General features: G+C 45.3%; 1 protein-coding gene across 5 annotated transcripts in view; it reads left to right on the forward strand.

Annotated features, from left to right (window-relative positions):
• The window catches only part of LRP1B (LDL receptor related protein 1B), a 1,636,337-nt gene that overhangs the window by 1,344,288 nt on the left and 272,999 nt on the right, over positions 1 to 19,050 (forward strand). For all 5 annotated transcript variants that reach the window (XM_077273024.1, XM_077273022.1, XM_077273019.1 and 2 more), the window contains exons 45-46: positions 898 to 1,023; positions 3,163 to 3,291. In XM_077273024.1, coding sequence (XP_077129139.1) covers positions 898 to 1,023; positions 3,163 to 3,291 — 255 coding nt within the window. The remainder of the gene's footprint in view (positions 1 to 897; positions 1,024 to 3,162; positions 3,292 to 19,050) is intronic.

The raw sequence follows: 19,050 nt of genomic DNA on the forward strand, positions 1-19,050 counted from the left end.
GTCTCGAGTCACATTCAGTTTCAGTTGTGAGAGAAGGTCGTGAGCTACATTAAGCTCTGAAAGAGGGTCATGAGCCACATTCAGCTCTAAGAGAGGGTCCCGAGACACATTCAGCTGTGAGAGAGGGTCACAAACCACATTCAGCTCTGAAAGAGGGTCGTGAGCCACATTTAGCTCCTAGAGAGGGTCGTGACCACATTCAGCTCTGAGAGTGTGTCCCAAACCACATTCATCTCTTGGAGAGGGTCAGAGCCACATTCAGCTCTGAAACAGGATCACAAGCCACAATCAGCTGTGAGAGAGGGTAATACATTCAGCTCTGAGAGAGGGTAACAAGCCACATTCAGCTCTGGGATAGAGTCGTGAGGCACATCCAGCTCCCACCCCCTCACAGTAGTGGCAACCAAAGCCCCCATTTCGGGTATAATGATAACCAAAGCTTTTCCACAGAAATCACCTCAAAGCATTATACCGAGATCCAGGGTTCCCACTATACCCGCGTTCATTATTCTCACATTAAGCACTCCCAACACATTGTTGCATCCAGTTTCATGCACCTCCTCTGACAGGTCATATTTTCCTGTCTTCAGCGTACCATACTTAAATTATATCTAAACCCCTAAGACCAGTATATATGTGCATCCATATCTGCTCTTCTGTGCAGGGCTACTTACTAAATTCACCATTTTGAGATGTGCTCTTCTTACCTGTTTGCTAGACCTGGATCTAATGCACGAAGCTGGCAGACTGCCACAAGCCACAATTCATGGGACTGTGAGCCATATTTGGTTCTTGGGCTACAGGTTGGGGACCCCTGCTCTAGAAGCTATACTCATGTATGAATTGTCTAGATATTGCTACACATGTGAAATATAGTTAACATTTCTGTTCCCTAAGGTGAGTTGTCGCCATGTTCCTACTTGAATGGAGGTTGTCATGACCTTTGCCTTCTTACTGCTGATGGTCGAGTCAATTGTTCGTGTAGAGGAGACCGGTTATTACTAGATGACAACAGATGTGTGAGTAAGTAATATATTCTACACTGAGACACTGCAAAGAAAGCAAGTGCCATAGTGCATTAATATTACATGCTGCATCTCTTAGTTTTACGCACATACCGCATGTCATGCAGCTGTCAGTTTTATTTTATTTTCTGTATAGCAAAAATAACTATAAAAATGAGGAAGGTACAGCTGCCGGGGAGGCTGGTGACATTGATACCTTTTGTTTCGCTTTGCATTCATAATCAGTACAATTCAGTAAACCTAAAATGCTCCTCTTCCTATCGTTAACACTGAGGCTTGGCGGTAACTTATAGGTTGTTCGGTAAACTTTGAAATTACAGTGACCATCTCGACTGTAACTCAGTGAATGCAAGAATGATATGAATGAACATGATGAAAAGTTTTGAGTTGGTTGCAAGTTATTTACAACTTTTTTCCCTTTAAAGGGGTTGTGAGTTTATTTTTATAACAAGATCTGTTAATTAAATTTAATTTAATTTAATTAAAATATATTTTTGTTCATGGCAATACACCTTTAAGGGTGAATGCAAGAGAAAAGAGCAGCTAGTAAGAGCATTTCTTGCCCTCCAGTCCTTCCTTACACAGATGATTTATTAGTTTGAATAAACACTGTGTAATTTTTCATTTTCTCTATGGTGGCATTGTAAGAAATTTGAACACTTTCTAGCAGATTTCTAATCACTGGAGATGCCAGCAACAAGACACTTTATGATAAGCTTATTGACAAGGAATTACTTCTAAGAACAATCTAAATGGCTGTCTGTGTTGATCAAAGGGCTTGTGATTAGCCTCTTGCATTTTAAGATGCCTACATTTTAGGAAAGTAGAGATGAGAGAGATTAAATTTGCCTCTAATTTTTTTTTCTAAAAAAATCATTCCCTTGAAGCAGACTTTTTTGCAATTCACTTTCTTTCTAGAATGTTGGAAAAGGAGTTTTAAAAAAAATAAAATAAAATAATTGATGCTCACTAGTGATGAGCGAGTATACTCGTTGCTCGGGTTTTCCTGAGCACACTTGGGTGATCTCCGAGTATTTGTTAGTACTCAGAGATTTAGTTTGTCGTCACCTCAGCTGCATGATTTACGGCTGCTGGACAGCCTGAATAACATGTGGGAAATCCCTAACAAACAGGCAACCCTCACATGTATTCATCCTGTCTAGCAGCTGTAAATCATGCAGCTGAGGTGACAAAACTAAATCTCAGAGCACTAACAAATACTCGGAGATCACCCATGCGTGCTCGGGAAAACCCAAGCACCGAGTATACTCGCTCATCACTAATGCTCACCTCACTGATTACCTGTCCCGCCGCTGCCACAGTACACTGATGCCGCACTCCATCAAATCTTTTATTTTCTTCTGCATGCAAAATACTCTTAAGGCATCTTTGTAATTTTTGGCGCTGAGTAGGCTTTTGTCGTCCCAATCCATGCCACCTGAGGCAATGACTAGGTCGATGTACATTGTGGTATTAAGAAATCACAACATTCATTGTGACATCAGAGGCCTAATTGGTGCCGAAACCCTGGCACAAAGTGAAAATGTCCAAAGAAAATGAGTTGTGCTGGAAACAAGAGGAGGTCGAGATTGTAGGCTGTCGGATAGATAAACTGAGCAGCAAAATGAGTATTATTTATAATGTTCTTTTCCTTTTGCTTTTTTGTATATATACAGGTGGTTCTCACAAAATTAGGATATCATCAAAAAGTTAATTTATTTCAGTTTTTCAATACAAAAAGTGGAGCCTACTCAAACAGACTAAGGGACCTTTATAAAAGCTTAGGAAGTCTTTGCAGGTGTTTTTTGTTAATTATTCTAATTTTCTGAGATAATGACTTTTGGGTTTTCATTGGCTGTAAGCCATAATAATCAACATTAACAGAAATAACCACTTGAAATAGATCACTCTGTTTGTAATGACTCTACATAATATATGAGTTTCACTTTTTGTATTGAAGAACTGAAATAAATTAACTTTTTGATAATATTCTAATTTTGTGAGAAGCACCTGTACATATACACACACATGTAACGTGTTTTACATATATATTGTTTTTAGATATGCAGTTTTTTTTTTATTTCAAATTGACAACAGCAAGATGTTGACCCATACTTCCCTATTTATTTTTTTTCAGCCAGAAATTCATCTTGTAATATGTTTTCCGAGTTTGAATGTGGGAATGGGGAATGCATTGAGTATGAGTTGACTTGTGACGCCGTTGCACACTGTAAAGACAGGTCTGATGAAAAGCATTCATATTGTGGTGAGTTTTTGCTCCATTGAAGTAACGTTTCCGTGTTGTACATGGTAACAGATTGAACATATTTTCTTGCTGTAATGTTTTTTTTATTGTGTGCTAATTATATTTAACAAATAACAAATAGATGCATAAATATGTAAATAAATATGTTGGGTTTGCTTCCATAATATTTCCATGTTTAGTAGCTTTCAGTGCAAGGAGATTAAAATAAAAGTGATCTTTACTGCCCCAATCCCTATAAGTGCTTATGTTCTCTGCATTAAACCTTCTCCCACTTCTCCCTCTTGACATTGATTGATAGCTTGAGTGTCACAAACAGCTATCAGTGAAAATCAAGCAGGAGAAATAGAGCAAAGATTACTAAGACGAGTCCCAAACATTTAGGGTATGTGCACACGTTCAGGATTTCTTGCAGAAATTTCCTGAAGAAAACCGGAAATTTTCTGCAAGAAATCCGCATTTTTTTTTTTGCGTTTTTTTTCCGTTTTTTTCGCGTTTTTTTAGCATTCTGCAAGCGTAATTAGCTTGCAGAATGCTAAAGTTTTCCAAGCGATCTGTAGCATCGCTTGGAAAACTGACTGACAGGTTGGTCACACTTGTCAAACATAGCGTTTGACAAGTGTGACCAACTTTTTACTATAGATGCTGCTTTTGCAGCATCTATAGTAAAAGATAGAATGTTTAAAAATAATAAAAAAAATAAAAAAATGCTTATACTCACCCAGACATCTCCTCACCGGCGTCCGTTCCTCTTCCTATAGCTGGTCTGTGCGCGCAGGACCTTCCGTGACGTCACGGTCACGTGAGCGGTCACATGACCGCTCACGACCAATCACAGGACAGTGACGTCATCGGCAAGGTCCTTCACCGCACATCAGCTACAGGAACCGAAGTGACAGCATGCAGTGGAGGCGGGAAGACATCGAGGGTGAGTATAGGACTATTTTTTATTTTAATTCTTATTTTTTGACCACTTATATGGTGCCCAGTGCGTGGAGGAGAGTCTCCTCTCCTCCACCCTGGGTACCAACCGCACATAATCTGCTTACTTCCCGCATCGTGGGCACAGCCCCGTGCGGGAAGTAAGCAGATCAATGGACCCCTACGTGTGCGGAATCCCCTGCAATTCCGCATTTTAATGAACATGTTGCTTTTTTTTTCCGCGATGCGATTTTTTCACGGAAAAAAAGGCTACATTTGCACAAAAAATGCGGAATACACTTAAAATAATGGGAGGCATATGTAAGCGTTTTTTTCGCGTTTTTATCACGTTTTTATAGCGATAAAACGTGAAAAATACTTAACGTGTGCACATGGCCTTACTGGGCTCTCGGTTTCACAATGGAAACGTTCCGACATGATTTCCATATTTGATATGCAATTTTTTTCAGAACTTAGACCTTTCTCATCCGCCACCAAGGCATACCACTATATTTCTTTGCTCCGCTACTTTATGCTGTTTTTGATTTAATTAACATCTGCCTCTATTGTTACTTTAGTGATATAAATCATTAAAGGGTAGTGTTGAGCATTCCGATACCGCAAGTATCGGGTATCGGCCGATATTTGCTGTATCGGAATTCCGATACCGAGTTCCGATATTTTTGTGATATCGGAAATCGGAATCGGAAGTTCCCAGTGTATGGTTCCCAGGGTCTGGAGGAGAGGAGACTCTCCTTCAGGCCCTGGGATCCATATTCATGTAAAAAATAAAGAATAAAAATAAAAAATATGGATATACTCACCCCTCCGGCGGACCCTGGACCTTAGCGATGTAACCGGCAGCCTCCGTTCCTAAGAATGCAGTGAGTGTAGGACCTGCAATGACGTCGCGGCTTGTGATTGGTCGCATGAGCGCTCAGATGAGCGGTCACACGACCAATCACAAGCCGCGACGTCATCGAAGGTCCTTCACTCTGCATTCTTAGGAACGGAGGCTGCCGGTTACATCGCTAAGGTCCAGGGTCCGCCGGAGGGGTGAGTATATCCATATTTTTTATTTTTATTCTTTATTTTTTGCATGAATATGGATCCCAGGGCCTGAAGGAGAGTTTCCTCTCCTTCAGAACCTGGGAACCATCCAGGATACCTTCCGATATTTGTGTCCCATTGACTTGTATTGGTATCGGGTATCGGTATCGGCGAGATCCGATATTTTGATGGTATCGGCCAATCCAATCCGATACCGATACTTTTGAATATCGGAAGGTATCGCTCAACACTATTAAAGGGGTGTAACAACTAGGGTTGAGCGACTTTCATTTTTTTAAGATCGAGTAGGGTTTTGGGAAACCCGATTTTGTCCAGAGTCGAGTCGAGTGCAGTCGGCCGATTATCGCTAAAAGTCGGGGATCGACCGAAACACGAAACCCAATGCAAGTCAATGGGGAAGCATAGTCGGCAGTGAGTGGAGGCCAGGAAAACACCTACAGTGCCCATTTTAATGCCAAAAACATCCATTCTTGTTTCTGAAGCTTGCCAATCTTAATTAACTGTATAATAATAGTTGGGCATAGGGAATTGGGGGAAAGTTGTGGGGGGAGTAGGGCTGGCTCAAGTTTTTCGTGGGCCCAGGAAATGCGGACTACGTCACGGCGGTGTTGCAGGGAAAGGTAAGTATTTAAAAGTTGCAAGTGCTGTGATCCTGAGCAAGCAGGGGGGGGGCCCACTCGTTCGCATTGCCACTGGCACAGGGCCCCTCAAAGTACGGCGGTGTGTTTGCATGGCGGGGGCGCCTCCCACCAGCAGCGACACTTTTGCGTACTCTGAGGGGCCCTGTGCCAGTGACGTCGCCAACGAGTATGCCCCCCCACCTGATGAAGGAACCTGCACTTTCATCTGCACCTTCCTCTTTGTCCCTGTGTAAGGTGGTATAACATGCGGGAAGGGGAACCTTACTTTCAGCAGGGACAGATTCTGGCTGTGTAGAGTACAAGGGGAATGTAGTGGTCTAGGTCAATGTACCAGCAGACTCATTTAGCAGTGGCTGGGCAATGGGCAGGATGAGGAGGAAACAGATATAGGGCCAAAGAATAAAGTAGGCTACATGCAGTTCAAAATTGGTAACAGGACTAAACAGGCGGCATTGCTTTGTTCAGTGGAGTAGCAAACCCAAGAGCAGCAGACACTGTTTCAAGGGCCTAACCACACTAGTAGGCCAAATGCAGTTTAATATCTGATAGTATAGGGCGAAAGCCAGAATGTGGAAGCTCAGCTTTGTTCAGTTGAGGACAACACCAGGGAGGGGCAGACACCTTTAGTAGGCCGGAAAAGCCTATTGCATTTTTTAAAATGGTAATTTGGAGCAGAAGGTTGAAGCTCAGCTTTATTTAGTTGAGGGCAACACCAGGGAGGGGCAGAAGCCGTTAGTAGGCCCTAACCACCATTTTTTTTTTTTTTAAAACCACTTAATGAGAGCCGGAAGGTTGAAGCTCAGCTTTATTTAGTTGAGGACAACACCAGGGAGGGGCAGAAGCCGTTAGTAGGCCCTAACCACCATTTTTTTTTTAAAACCACATAATGAGAGCCGGAAGGTTGAAGCTCAGCTTTATTTAGTTGAGGACAACACCAGGGAGGGGCAGAAGCCGTTAGTAGGCCCTAACCACCATTTTTTTTTTAAAACCACTTAATGAGAGCCGGAAGGTTGAAGCTCAGCTTTATTTAGTTGAGGACAACACCAGGGAGGGGCAGAAGCCGTTAGTAGGCCCTAACCACCATTTTTTTTTTTTTTAAAACCACATAATGAGAGCCGGAAGGTTGAAGCTCAGCTTTATTTAGTTGAGGACAACACCAGGGAGGGGCAGAAGCCGTTAGTAGGCCCTAACCACCATTTTTTTTTTAAAACCACTTAATGAGAGCCGGAAGGTTGAAGCTCAGCTTTATTTAGTTGAGGACAACACCAGGGAGGGGCAGAAGCCGTTAGTAGGCCCTAACCACCATTTTTTTTTTTTTTAAAACCACATAATGAGAGCCGGAAGGTTGAAGCTCAGCTTTATTTAGTTGAGGACAACACCAGGGAGGGGCAGAAGCCGTTAGTAGGCCCTAACCACCATTTTTTTTTTAAAACCACTTAATGAGAGCCGGAAGGTTGAAGCTCAGCTTTATTTAGTTGAGGACAACACCAGGGAGGGGCAGAAGCCGTTAGTAGGCCCTAACCACCATTTTTTTTTTTTAAACCACATAATGAGAGCCGGAAGGTTGAAGCTCAGCTTTATTTAGTTGAGGACAACACCAGGGAGGGGCAGAAGCCGTTAGTAGGCCCTAACCACCAATTTTTTTTTTTTTAAAACCACTTAATGAGAGCCGGAAGGTTGAAGCTCAGCTTTATTTAGTTGAGGACAACACCAGGGAGGGGCAGAAGCCGTTAGTAGGCCCTAACCACCATTTTTTTTTTAAAACCACTTAATGAGAGCCGGAAGGTTGAAGCTCAGCTTTATTTAGTTGAGGACAACACCAGGGAGGGGCAGAAGCCGTTAGTAGGCCCTAACCACCATTTTTTTTTTTTTTAAAACCACATAATGAGAGCCGGAAGGTTGAAGCTCAGCTTTATTTAGTTGAGGACAACACCAGGGAGGGGCAGAAGCCGTTAGTAGGCCCTAACCACCATTTTTTTTTTAAAACCACTTAATGAGAGCCGGAAGGTTGAAGCTCAGCTTTATTTAGTTGAGGACAACACCAGGGAGGGGCAGAAGCCGTTAGTAGGCCCTAACCACCATTTTTTTTTTAAAACCACTTAATGAGAGCCGGAAGGTTGAAGCTCAGCTTTATTTAGTTGAGGACAACACCAGGGAGGGGCAGAAGCCGTTAGTAGGCCCTAACCACCATTTTTTTTTTTTAAACCACATAATGAGAGCCGGAAGGTTGAAGCTCAGCTTTATTTAGTTGAGGACAACACCAGGGAGGGGCAGAAGCCGTTAGTAGGCCCTAACCACCAATTTTTTTTTTTTTAAAACCACTTAATGAGAGCCGGAAGGTTGAAGCTCAGCTTTATTTAGTTGAGGACAACACCAGGGAGGGGCAGAAGCCGTTAGTAGGCCCTAACCACCATTTTTTTTTAAAAACCACTTAATGAGAGCCGGAAGGTTGAAGCTCAGCTTTATTTAGTTGAGGACAACACCAGGGAGGGGCAGAAGCCGTTAGTAGGCCCTAACCACCATTTTTTTTTTTAAAACCACATAATGAGAGCCGGAAGGTTGAAGCTCAGCTTTATTTAGTTGAGGACAACACCAGGGAGGGGCAGAAGCCGTTAGTAGGCCCTAACCACCATTTTTTTTTTTTTTAAAACCACTTAATGAGAGCCGGAAGGTTGAAGCTCAGCTTTATTTAGTTGAGGACAACACCAGGGAGGGGCAGAAGCCGTTAGTAGGCCCTAACCACCATTTTTTTTTTTTTTAAAACCACTTAATGAGAGCCGGAAGGTTGAAGCTCAGCTTTATTTAGTTGAGGACAACACCAGGGAGGGGCAGAAGCCGTTAGTAGGCCCTAACCACCATTTTTTTTTTTTAAACCACATAATGAGAGCCGGAAGGTTGAAGCTCAGCTTTATTTAGTTGAGGACAACACCAGGGAGGGGCAGAAGCCGTTAGTAGGCCCTAACCACCATTTTTTTTTTTAAAACCACATAATGAGAGCCGGAAGGTTGAAGCTCAGCTTTATTTAGTTGAGGGCAACACCAGGGAGGGGCAGAAGCCGTTAGTAGGCCCTAACCAAAGTTGAAGGCCAAATGCAGTTTAATTTCTGATACTATAGGCCGAAAGCCAGAAGGTGGAAGTTCCGATTTAGACAGTGGAGGACAATTTGAATTAGGGACTGCAGACAGACTTAGTAGGCTGTCCCCTGTGGACCATGCATCCACCACATTAACCCATTGCGCCGTAATGGACACGTAATCTTCCGTGGCCATGCCTACAGGTCCATGCGTCTGTTGTCAGGTGCACCTTTGTACTCACAGATTGCCAGAGTGCATGGACAATGCGGTCTTCTACATGCTGGTGGAGGGTTGGGATGGCTTTTCTCGCAAAAGAAGTGTCGACTGGTTAGCTTGTAGCGTGGTACAGCGTAGTCCATCATGGCCTTATTAATAGTAAATAAAATATATAACTAGGCTCTATGAACTTTTAAATAGGTTCCAGGGGTACACGGGCAGCATTGGTGTGGTCAGTGGAGGAGTATTGCAAGTAGGGGCTGCAGACAGGCTATCAAAGGCCTAAAATAACAAACAGTAGGCAGTCATGGCAGTTTTACATCGGTTACATGGATACACAGGCAGGCACTCCAGGCAGCATTGTGCTCAGTGGAGGAGTATTGCAAGTAGGGGCCGCAGACAGGCTATCAAAGGCCTAAAATAACAAACAGTAGGCAGTCATGGCAGTTTTACATCGGTTACATGGATACACAGGCAGGCACTCCAGGCAGCATTGTGGTCAGTGGAGGAGTATTGCAAGTAGGGGCCGCAGACAGGCTATCAAAGGCCTAAAATAACAAACAGTAGGCAGTCATGGCAGTTTTACATCGGTTACATGGATACACAGGCAGCTAGGTGGTGAGTGGAGGAGTATTTAAAGTAAGGACCGCAGACAGGCTATCAAAGGCCTAACATAACAAACAATAGGCTCATGGCAGTTTTACAGCGGTTACATGGATACACGGGCAGGCAGCTTGGTGGTGAGTGGAGGAGTATTTAAAGTATGGACCGCAGACAGGCTTCGAAGGCCTAACACAATAAAATGGGCTGGCTGTAGGCACTTTAAAATTGGTTCCAGGGGTACACGGGCAGCAGTGGTCTGGTCAGTGGAGGCCTAGTGGAAGTATGGACCGCAGACAGGCTTCGAAGGCCTAACACAATAAAATGGGCTGGCTGTAGGCACTTTAAAATTGGTTCCAGGGGTACACGGGCAGCAGTGGTCTGGTCAGTGGAGGCCTAGTGGAAGGAGGGACCGCAGACAGGCTTCGAAGGCCTAACACAATAAAATGGGCTGGCTGTAGGCACTTTAAAATTGGTTCCAGGGGTACACGGGCAGCAGTGGTCTGGTCAGTGGAGGACTAGTGGAAGTATGGACCGCAGACAGGCTTCGAAGGCCTAACACAATAAAATGGGCTGGCTGTAGGCACTTTAAAATTGGTTCCAGGGGTACACGGGCAGCAGTGGTCTGGTCAGTGGAGGCCTAGTGGAAGGAGGGACCGCAGACAGGCTTCGAAGGCCTAACACAATAAAATGGGCTGGCTGTAGGCACTTTAAAATTGGTTCCAGGGGTACACGGGCAGCAGTGGTCTGGTCAGTGGAGGACTAGTGGAAGTATGGACCGCAGACAGGCTTCGAAGGCCTAACACAATAAAATGGGCTGGCTGTAGGCACTTTAAAATTGGTTCCAGGGGTACACGGGCAGCAGTGGTCTGGTCAGTGGAGGCCTAGTGGAAGTATGGACCGCAGACAGGCTTCGAAGGCCTAACACAATAAAATGGGCTGACTGTAGGCACTTTAAAATTGGTTCCAGGGGTACACGGGCAGCAGTGGTCTGGTCAGTGGAGGACTAGTGGAAGTATGGACCGCAGACAGGCTTCGAAGGCCTAACACAATAAAATGGGCTGGCTGTAGGCACTTTAAAATTGGTTCCAGGGGTACACGGGCAGCAGTGGTCTGGTCAGTGGAGGACTAGTGGAAGGAGGGAGCGCAGAAAGGCTTCAAAGGCCTAAAATAACAAACAATAGGCTCATGGCAGTTTTACAGCGGTTACATGGATACACGGGCAGGCAGCTTGGTGGTCAGTGGAGGAGTAGGGACCGCAGACAGGCTATCAAAGGCCTAAAATAACAAACAATAGGCTCATGGCAGTTTTACAGCGGTTACATGGATACACGGGCAGGCAGCTTGGTGCTGAGTGGAGGAGTAGTGCAAGGAGTGTCTGTCCCAGTACTCCCAAAATATAAATAGATGTTAATGTCTCGCAAAACAACCAAAACAAAAAAAAAGATGGCATACTTAGGTACAGGGGTGGGCTCATCTGCTGTGTTTCTGACATAGTAATTTGGCAGTAACTATTTAATGGTGCCAATATAGGACACAGACACAGACTACTTTAAGTTGCATCATAGATGTCTACAAATTTGTATTGTCAGTGCCAGACATTGAATGATGTCAGCGAATAGACTAAAGATTGGTGGAGCTGTGCGACATAATTTTGCACGTAGTAGAGCCCAGTTTGAGCTGGGGTAGGGGGGAACTCTCTTGAGGCCGGCGGGACCGCCCCAGGGCCACTCATGTTACAACGGTGTGTCTGACGTTGGGTGCGCACCACCACCGCCAGAGACACTACATTGTACTATGAGGGACCCAGTAGCAATGCCGTCAACCAAAAGCGAGCACACCCACCTCTTCAGACAAACAGCAGTCTCACGGGTGCTTGCGCCAAGTCGCGATACCACGGCCCCGTGTGGGGAGTTTGGCCATTTAGGGAGGTGTAAACATGTCGTATGCTGTACAATCTGCAGCAGCAAATTAGACATTAGAAAAGTAATTCACAGGCAAGAGCTTTTCATAGGAAAGCTAGGTGTCGGCCGGGCAAGGTGGGGCAAAAGATTTTGAAATCCAGTTGTGGTTCATTTTAATGAATGTTAGACCGTCAACATTTTGGGTAGCCAGACGAGTCCTTTTTTCGGTTAATATTGACCCTGCAGCACTGAATACTCTTTCTGATAGGACACTTGCTGCCGGGCAAGCAAGCTCCTGCAATGCATATTCTGCCAATTCTGGCCAGGTGTCTAATTTGGAGGCCCAGTAATCAAATGGGAATGACGGTTGAGGGAGAACATCGATAAGGGATGAAAAATAGTTAGTAACCATACTGGACAAATGTTGTCTCCTGTCACTTTCAATTGATGCAGCAGTACCTGTCCTGTCTGCGGTCATAGCAAAATCACTCCACAACCTGGTCAGAAAACCCCTCTGTCCAACGCCACTTCTGATGTGTGCACCCCTAACACTCCTAGTCTGCTGCCCCCTGGAGCTCGTGTGAGAACGATCACGTGCGCTGTGTGCTGGGAATGCCTGAAGCAAACGGTCAACAAGAGTTGATTGTTTGGTTGCTAATATTAGTTCCAAGTTCTCATGTGGCATAATATTTTGCAATTTGCCTTTATAGCGTGGATCAAGGAGGCAGGCCAACCAGTAATCGTCATCGTTCATCATTTTCGTAATGCGTGTGTCCCTTTGTAGGATACGTAAGGCATAATCCGCCATGTGGGCCAAAGTTCCACTTGTCAAATCTCCGGTTGTGATTGGTTGAGGGGCAGTTGCAGGCAAATCTACGTCACTTGTGTCCCTCAAAAAACCAGAACCCGGCCGTGACACGCAACCAATTTCCTGTGCCCCCGTGAAAGTTTCCGCATTAAAAATATACTCATCCCCATCATCCTCCTCGTCCTCCACCTCCTCTTCGCCCGCTACCTCGTCCTGTACACTGCCCTGACCAGACAATGGCTGACTGTCATCAAGGCTTCCCTCTTCCTCTGGTGCAGACGCCTGCTCCTTTATGTGCGTCAAACTTTGCATCAGCAGACGCATTAGGGGGATGCTCATGCTTATTACGGCGTTGTCTGCACTAACCAGCCGTGTGCATTCCTCAAAACACTGAAGGACTTGACACATGTCTTGTATCTTCGACCACTGCACACCTGACAACTCCATGTCTGCCATCCTACTGCCTGCCCGTGTATCCTCCCACAAATAAATAACAGCACGCCTCTGTTCGCACAGTCTCTGAAGCATGTGCAGTGTTGAGTTCCACCTTGTTGCAACGTCTATGATTAGGCGATGCTGGGGAAGGTTCAAAGACCGCTGATAGGTCTGCATACGGCTGGCGTGTACAGGCGAACGTCGGATATGTGAGCAAAGTGCACGCACTTTGAGGAGCAGGTCGGAGAACCCAGGATAAGTTTTCAATAAGCACTGCACCACCAGGTTTAAGGTGTGAGCCAGGCAAGGAATGTGTTTCAGTTGGGAAAGGGAGATGGCAGCCATGAAATTCCTTCCGTTATCACTCACTACCTTGCCTGCCTCAAGATCTACTGTGCCCAGCCACGACTGCGTTTCTTGTTGCAAGAACTCGGACAGAACTTCCGCGGTGTGTCTGTTGTCGCCCAAACACTTCATAGCCAATACAGCCTGCTGACGCTTGGCAGTAGCTGGCCCATAATGGGACAACTGGTGTGCAACAGTGTCATCTGCCGATGGAGTGGTTGGCCGACTGCGTTCTGTGGAAGAGCTGTAGCTTCTGCAGGAGGACGAGGAGGAGGAGGAGGGGGTGCGAACGCCTACAGCCAACTGTTTCCTAGACCGTGGGCTAGGCACAACTGTCCCTAAATTGATGTCGCCTGTGGACCCTGCATCCACCACATTCACCCAGTGTGCCGTGATGGACACATAACGTCCCTGGCCATGCCTACTGGTCCATGCATCTGTAGTCAGGTGCACCTTTGTACTCACAGATTGCCTGAGTGCATGGACGATGCGCTGTTTAACATGCTGGTGCAGGGCTGGGATGGCTTTTCTGGAAAAAAAGTGTCGACTGGGTAGCTCGTATCGTGGTTCAGCGTACTCCATCAGGGCTTTGAAAGCTTCGCTTTCAACTAACCGGTAGGGCATCATCTCTAACGAGATTAGTCTAGCTATGTGGGCGTTAAAACCCTGTGTACGCGGATGCGAGGATAAGTACTTCCTTTTTCTAACCAGAGTCTCATGTAGGGTGAGCTGGACTGGAGAGCTGTAGATCGTGGAACTTTCGGGTGTGCCGGTGGACATGGCAGACTGAGAGACGGTTGGAGACGGTATTGTTTCCGCCGGTGCCCTACATGCAATATTTCCTCCTACAAAACTGGTGATTCCCTGACCCTGACTGCTTTTGGCTGGCAAAGAAACCTGCACAGATACTGCCGGTGGTGCGGAAAATGGTGGCCTTACAGTGACGGAAGGGATGTTGCGTTGCTGACTAGCTTCATTGGCCGAGGGTGCTACAACCTTGAGGGACGTTTGGTAGTTAGTCCAGGCTTGAGAATGCATGGTGGTTAAGTGTCTATGCATGCAACTAGTATTTAGACTTTTCAGATTCTGACCTCTGCTTAAGCTAGTTGAACATTTTTGACAGATGACTTTGCGCTGATCAGTTGGATGTTGTTTAAAAAAATGCCAGACTGCACTCTTCCTAGACTCTGATCCCTTTTCAGGGATTGCAGACTGAGCTTTAACCGGATGGCAACGCTGTGCTCCAACAGGTTTTGGCTTTGACACGCGTTTTGGTCCAGATACGGGCCCGGCAGATGGAACCTGTTGCGATGTTGATGCCTGCTGCGGCCCCTCCTCCACCTCCGCTTCTGAACTACTGCCGCCTGCACCCTGTTCCCCCAATGGCTGCCAATCGGGGTCAATAACTGGGTCATCTATTACCTCCTCTTCGAGCTCGTGTGCAACTTCGTCTGTGTCACTGTGTCGGTCGGTGGTATAGCGTTCGTGGCGGGGCAACATAGTCTCATCAGGGTCTGATTGTGGATCTGTACCCTGAGAGGGCAATGTGGTGGTCTGAGTCAAAGGAGCAGCATAGTACTCTGGCTGTGGCTGTGCATCAGTGCACTCCATGTCAGAATATACTTGTAATGGGCATGGCCTGTTAAATGTTTCACTTTCTAAGCCAGGGACGGTATGTGTAAAGAGCTCCATGGAGTGACCCGTTGTGTCGCCTGCTGCATCCTTCTCTCTTGTTGTAGTTTTTGCTGAGGAGGACAAGGAAGCGACTTGTCCCTGACCGTGAACATCCACAAGCGACGCGCTGCTTTTACATTTACCAGTTTCGGAAGAGGAGGCAAAAGAGCTAGAGGCTGAGTCTGCAATGTAAGCCAAAACTTGCTGTTGCTGCTCCGCCTTTAAAAGCGGTTTTCCTACTCCCAGAAAAGAGAGCGTTCGAGGCCTTGTGTAGCCTGACGACGAAACTGGCTCCACAGCTCCAGACTTAGGTGGAATATTTTTATCCCCACGACCACCTGATGCTCCACTACCACTACCATCATTACCAGCTGACAATGAACGCCCACGACGACCTCTTGCACCAGACTTCCTCATTGTTTTAAAATCTTAACCAAAGTAACTTTATTTGTTGCTATCAAACAACTTACACGGTGAGCTATAACTTCAGTATGATTTCAATATCCCTTAACAGGTTGGTGAGACCACAAGGAAAATCAGGCACAATGTTACACACTCTGTTTTCTGTGGCACAAAATCACAGAGATGACACACACGCAGGACTGTCACTCAAGCACTAATGTCAATATTAATCTCCCACCTAATTTATTTATTTTTTTTTCTCAGGGAGACTTTAGAAACCAAATAATATTAAAAAAAAAAAAAAAAAAGGCTTTCTATGGCCCACAATTAGAGAGAGAGAGGTGGCACAACCAGGAGTCAAGACTGGCGCACAAGCTGAAAGGGCAATATTACTCTCCCACTGTTTTTTATGTTTTTTTTGTTTTTTTCAGGGAGACTTTAGAAACCAAATAATATTAAAAAAACCAAAAAAAAAAAAGGCTTTCTATGGCCCACTGAATGAGAGGGAGAGAGGTGGCACACCCAGGAGTCAAGACTGGCACACAAGCTGAAAGGGCAATATTACTCTCCCACTGTTTTTTTATGTATTTTTTGTTTTTTCAGGGAGACTTTAGAAACCCAATAATATTTAAAAAAAAAAATAAATAGGCTTTCTATGGCCCACTGAATGAGAGGGAGAGAGGTGGCACACCCAGGAGTCAAGACTGGCACACAAGCTGAAAGGGCAATATTACTCTCCCACTGTTTTTTTAGGTTTTTTTTTTTTTTTTCAGGGAGAATTAGAAACCAAATAATATTAAAAAAAAAAAAAATAGGCTTTCTATGGCCCACTGAATGAAAGGGAGAGAGGTGGCACACCCAGGAGTCAAGACTGGCACACAAGCTGAAAGGGCAATATTACTCTCCCACTGTTTTTTTAGGTTTTTTTTGTTTTTTCAGGGAGACTTTAGAAACCCAATAATATTTAAAAAAAAAAATAAATAGGCTTTCTATGGCCCACTGAATGAAAGGGAGAGAGGTGGCACACCCAGGAGTCAAGACTGGCACACAAGCTGAAAGGGCAATATTACTCTCCCACTGTTTTTTTATGTATTTTTTGTTTTTTTCAGGGAGACTTTAGAAACCCAATAATATTTAAAAAAAAAAATAAATAGGCTTTCTATGGCCCACTGAATGAGAGGGAGAGAGGTGGCACACCCAGGAGTCAAGACTGGCACACAAGCTGAAAGGGCAATATTACTCTCCCACTGTTTTTTTAGGTTTTTTTTTTTTTTCAGGGAGACTTTTGAAACCAAATAATATTAAAAAAAAAAAAAAAAAAAAAATATAGGCTTGCTATAGCCCACTGAATGAGAGATAGCGCACACACAGCAGTGGCACACAAGCCCTGACTGAGGCCAATATTTTTCTCCCACTGATTGATGTAGTGTTTCTGTGTTGAGGTAGATTTTAGAACACAAATCACGGAAAAAATAAATAGGCTTTCTATGGCCCACTCAGTGAGAGATGGCACACACAGGGATGGCACTGTAGCAGAAATGCCAATCTTAATCTCCCACAAAAAAAAAACAAAAAAAAAAAAAAACTGTCCTACAATTACTATCTCCCTGCAGTAATGTAAGCCAGGTATGGCAGGCAGCAATAGGAGTGGACTGATGCACAAATTAAATAAAAAGTGTGGACAAACAAAAAAGATAGCTGTGCAGAAAGGAAGGAACAAGAGGATATGTGCTTTGAAAAAAGCAGTTGGTTTCCACAGTGGCGTACACACAGCAATACAGCTATCACGGAGCCTTCTAGGGCAGCCCAATGAGCTACAGCGCTGAGGGGAAAAAAAAAAAAAAATAGCTTCCACTGTTCCTGCACACCGAAGGTGGTGTTGGACAGTGGAAATCGCTGCAGCACAAGCGGTTTGGTGGTTAGTGGACCCTGCCTAACGCTCTCCCTGCTTCTGATGAAGCGGCAGCAACCTGTCCCTAAGCTCAGATCAGCAGCAGTAAGATGGCGGTCGGCGGGAACGCCCCTTTATAGCCCCTGTGACGCCGCAGACAGCAAGCCAATCACTGCAATGCCCTTCTCTAAGATGGTGGGGACCAGGATCTATGTCATCACGCTGCCCACACTCTGCGTTCACCTTCATTGGCTGAGAAATGGCGCTTTTCGCGTCATTGAAACGCGACTTTGGCGCGAAAGTCGCGTACCGCATGGCCGACAAGCACAGGGGTCGGATCGGGTTTCATGAGACGCCGACTTAGCCAAAAGTCGGCGACTTTTGAAAATGATCGACCCGTTTCGCTCAACCCTAGTAACAACTTATGGGGCAACCCCTTCTTAATTGCTTCTTTGCCCATAAAATAAAAATGGGGGATATTTACCTCTCAGAGACGGCGCTATACCATTGTTGTTGACATCGTTGATTCATAGTTACTGTAACCAATCAGCAGTCGCAACCTTCATCATATCGTCAATGCAAAAATCTGCTTTGACAGAAGAGTGGAGGCATTAACTGATTGGCTGCAGTGGTCACATAACATCATAGTATCACAAGACTGCCAGAAATCACAGCATCAACATTGCAGGAATAGCCCTATTCCAGGAGTATACAATCAAGTGTTTTTATTTTATTATGACATTGTTTATATACTATATCATGTTGGTATGTTTTTTTTTCTAATAGAGCCTTTTCTATTATTTATTTTCTTTTGATGTTTGGAAGTGATTACATACAAGATTAGAGAGGAAGACTACAGCACAAATTTTCTCATGTGATTACCTGCTACCGATGGTCTTTCTCCAGACAGTAGTGTCTTATAGCTCAGAAACAGGAAGTATCACAAAACTGTCAAAATAGGTAGACAGCAGAGAGCCCCGCTTCTTCTGACTCCAGTGTCCTTGTCTTCAAGGGCTAAAAATTAAAGGGAACCTGTCACCACGTTTTTGGAAGATGGGATAAAAATAGCGTTAAATAGGGGCAGAGGTGGGCGTTACATTAGTGTGTGTGTTATGCGTTTATTACCCACCTAAGTTGCCGAAATAACTTTGCAAAGTCTCCGTTTTCGCCTGTCAATCAGGCTGGTCAGGTCACATGGGCGTGGTGTCTTCACCCAGATTTGGCATAGTTTTCCGTTGGTGGCGTAGTGGTGTGCGCATGCCCAAAGTCCGGAATCCTCTTCCAGGGGATTTAAAATAGCGCGGTGTTCGTTATTGCATTGGTGATCGGTGGGCGCGGCCATCTTCCTTTGGCCGCGCGTGCGCAGAAGCGGCGCTCTGCTGGCCGCGGCTTCAGGAAAATGGCCGCGGGATGCCGCGCGTGCGCAGATGGATATCGCGGCGGCCATTTTCCTGAAGCCGCGGCCAGCAGAGCGCCGCTTCTGCGCACGCGCGGCCAAAGTAAGATGGCCGCGCCCACCGATCACCAATGCAATAACGAACACCGCGCTATTTTAAATCCCCTGGAAGAGGATTCCGGACTTTGGGCATGCGCACACCACTACGCCACCAACGGAAAACTACGCCAAATCTGGGGGAAGACAACGCCCATGCGACCTGACCAGCCTGATTGACAGGCGAAAACGGAGACTTTGCAAAGTTATTTCGGCAACTTAGGTGGGTAATAAACGCATAACACACACACTAATGTAACGCCCACCTCTGCCCCTATTTAACGCTAT

This window comes from Ranitomeya variabilis, chromosome 7, assembly GCF_051348905.1.
Source record: "Ranitomeya variabilis isolate aRanVar5 chromosome 7, aRanVar5.hap1, whole genome shotgun sequence".
In the NCBI taxonomy this organism is placed as follows: Eukaryota; Metazoa; Chordata; class Amphibia; order Anura; family Dendrobatidae; genus Ranitomeya; species Ranitomeya variabilis.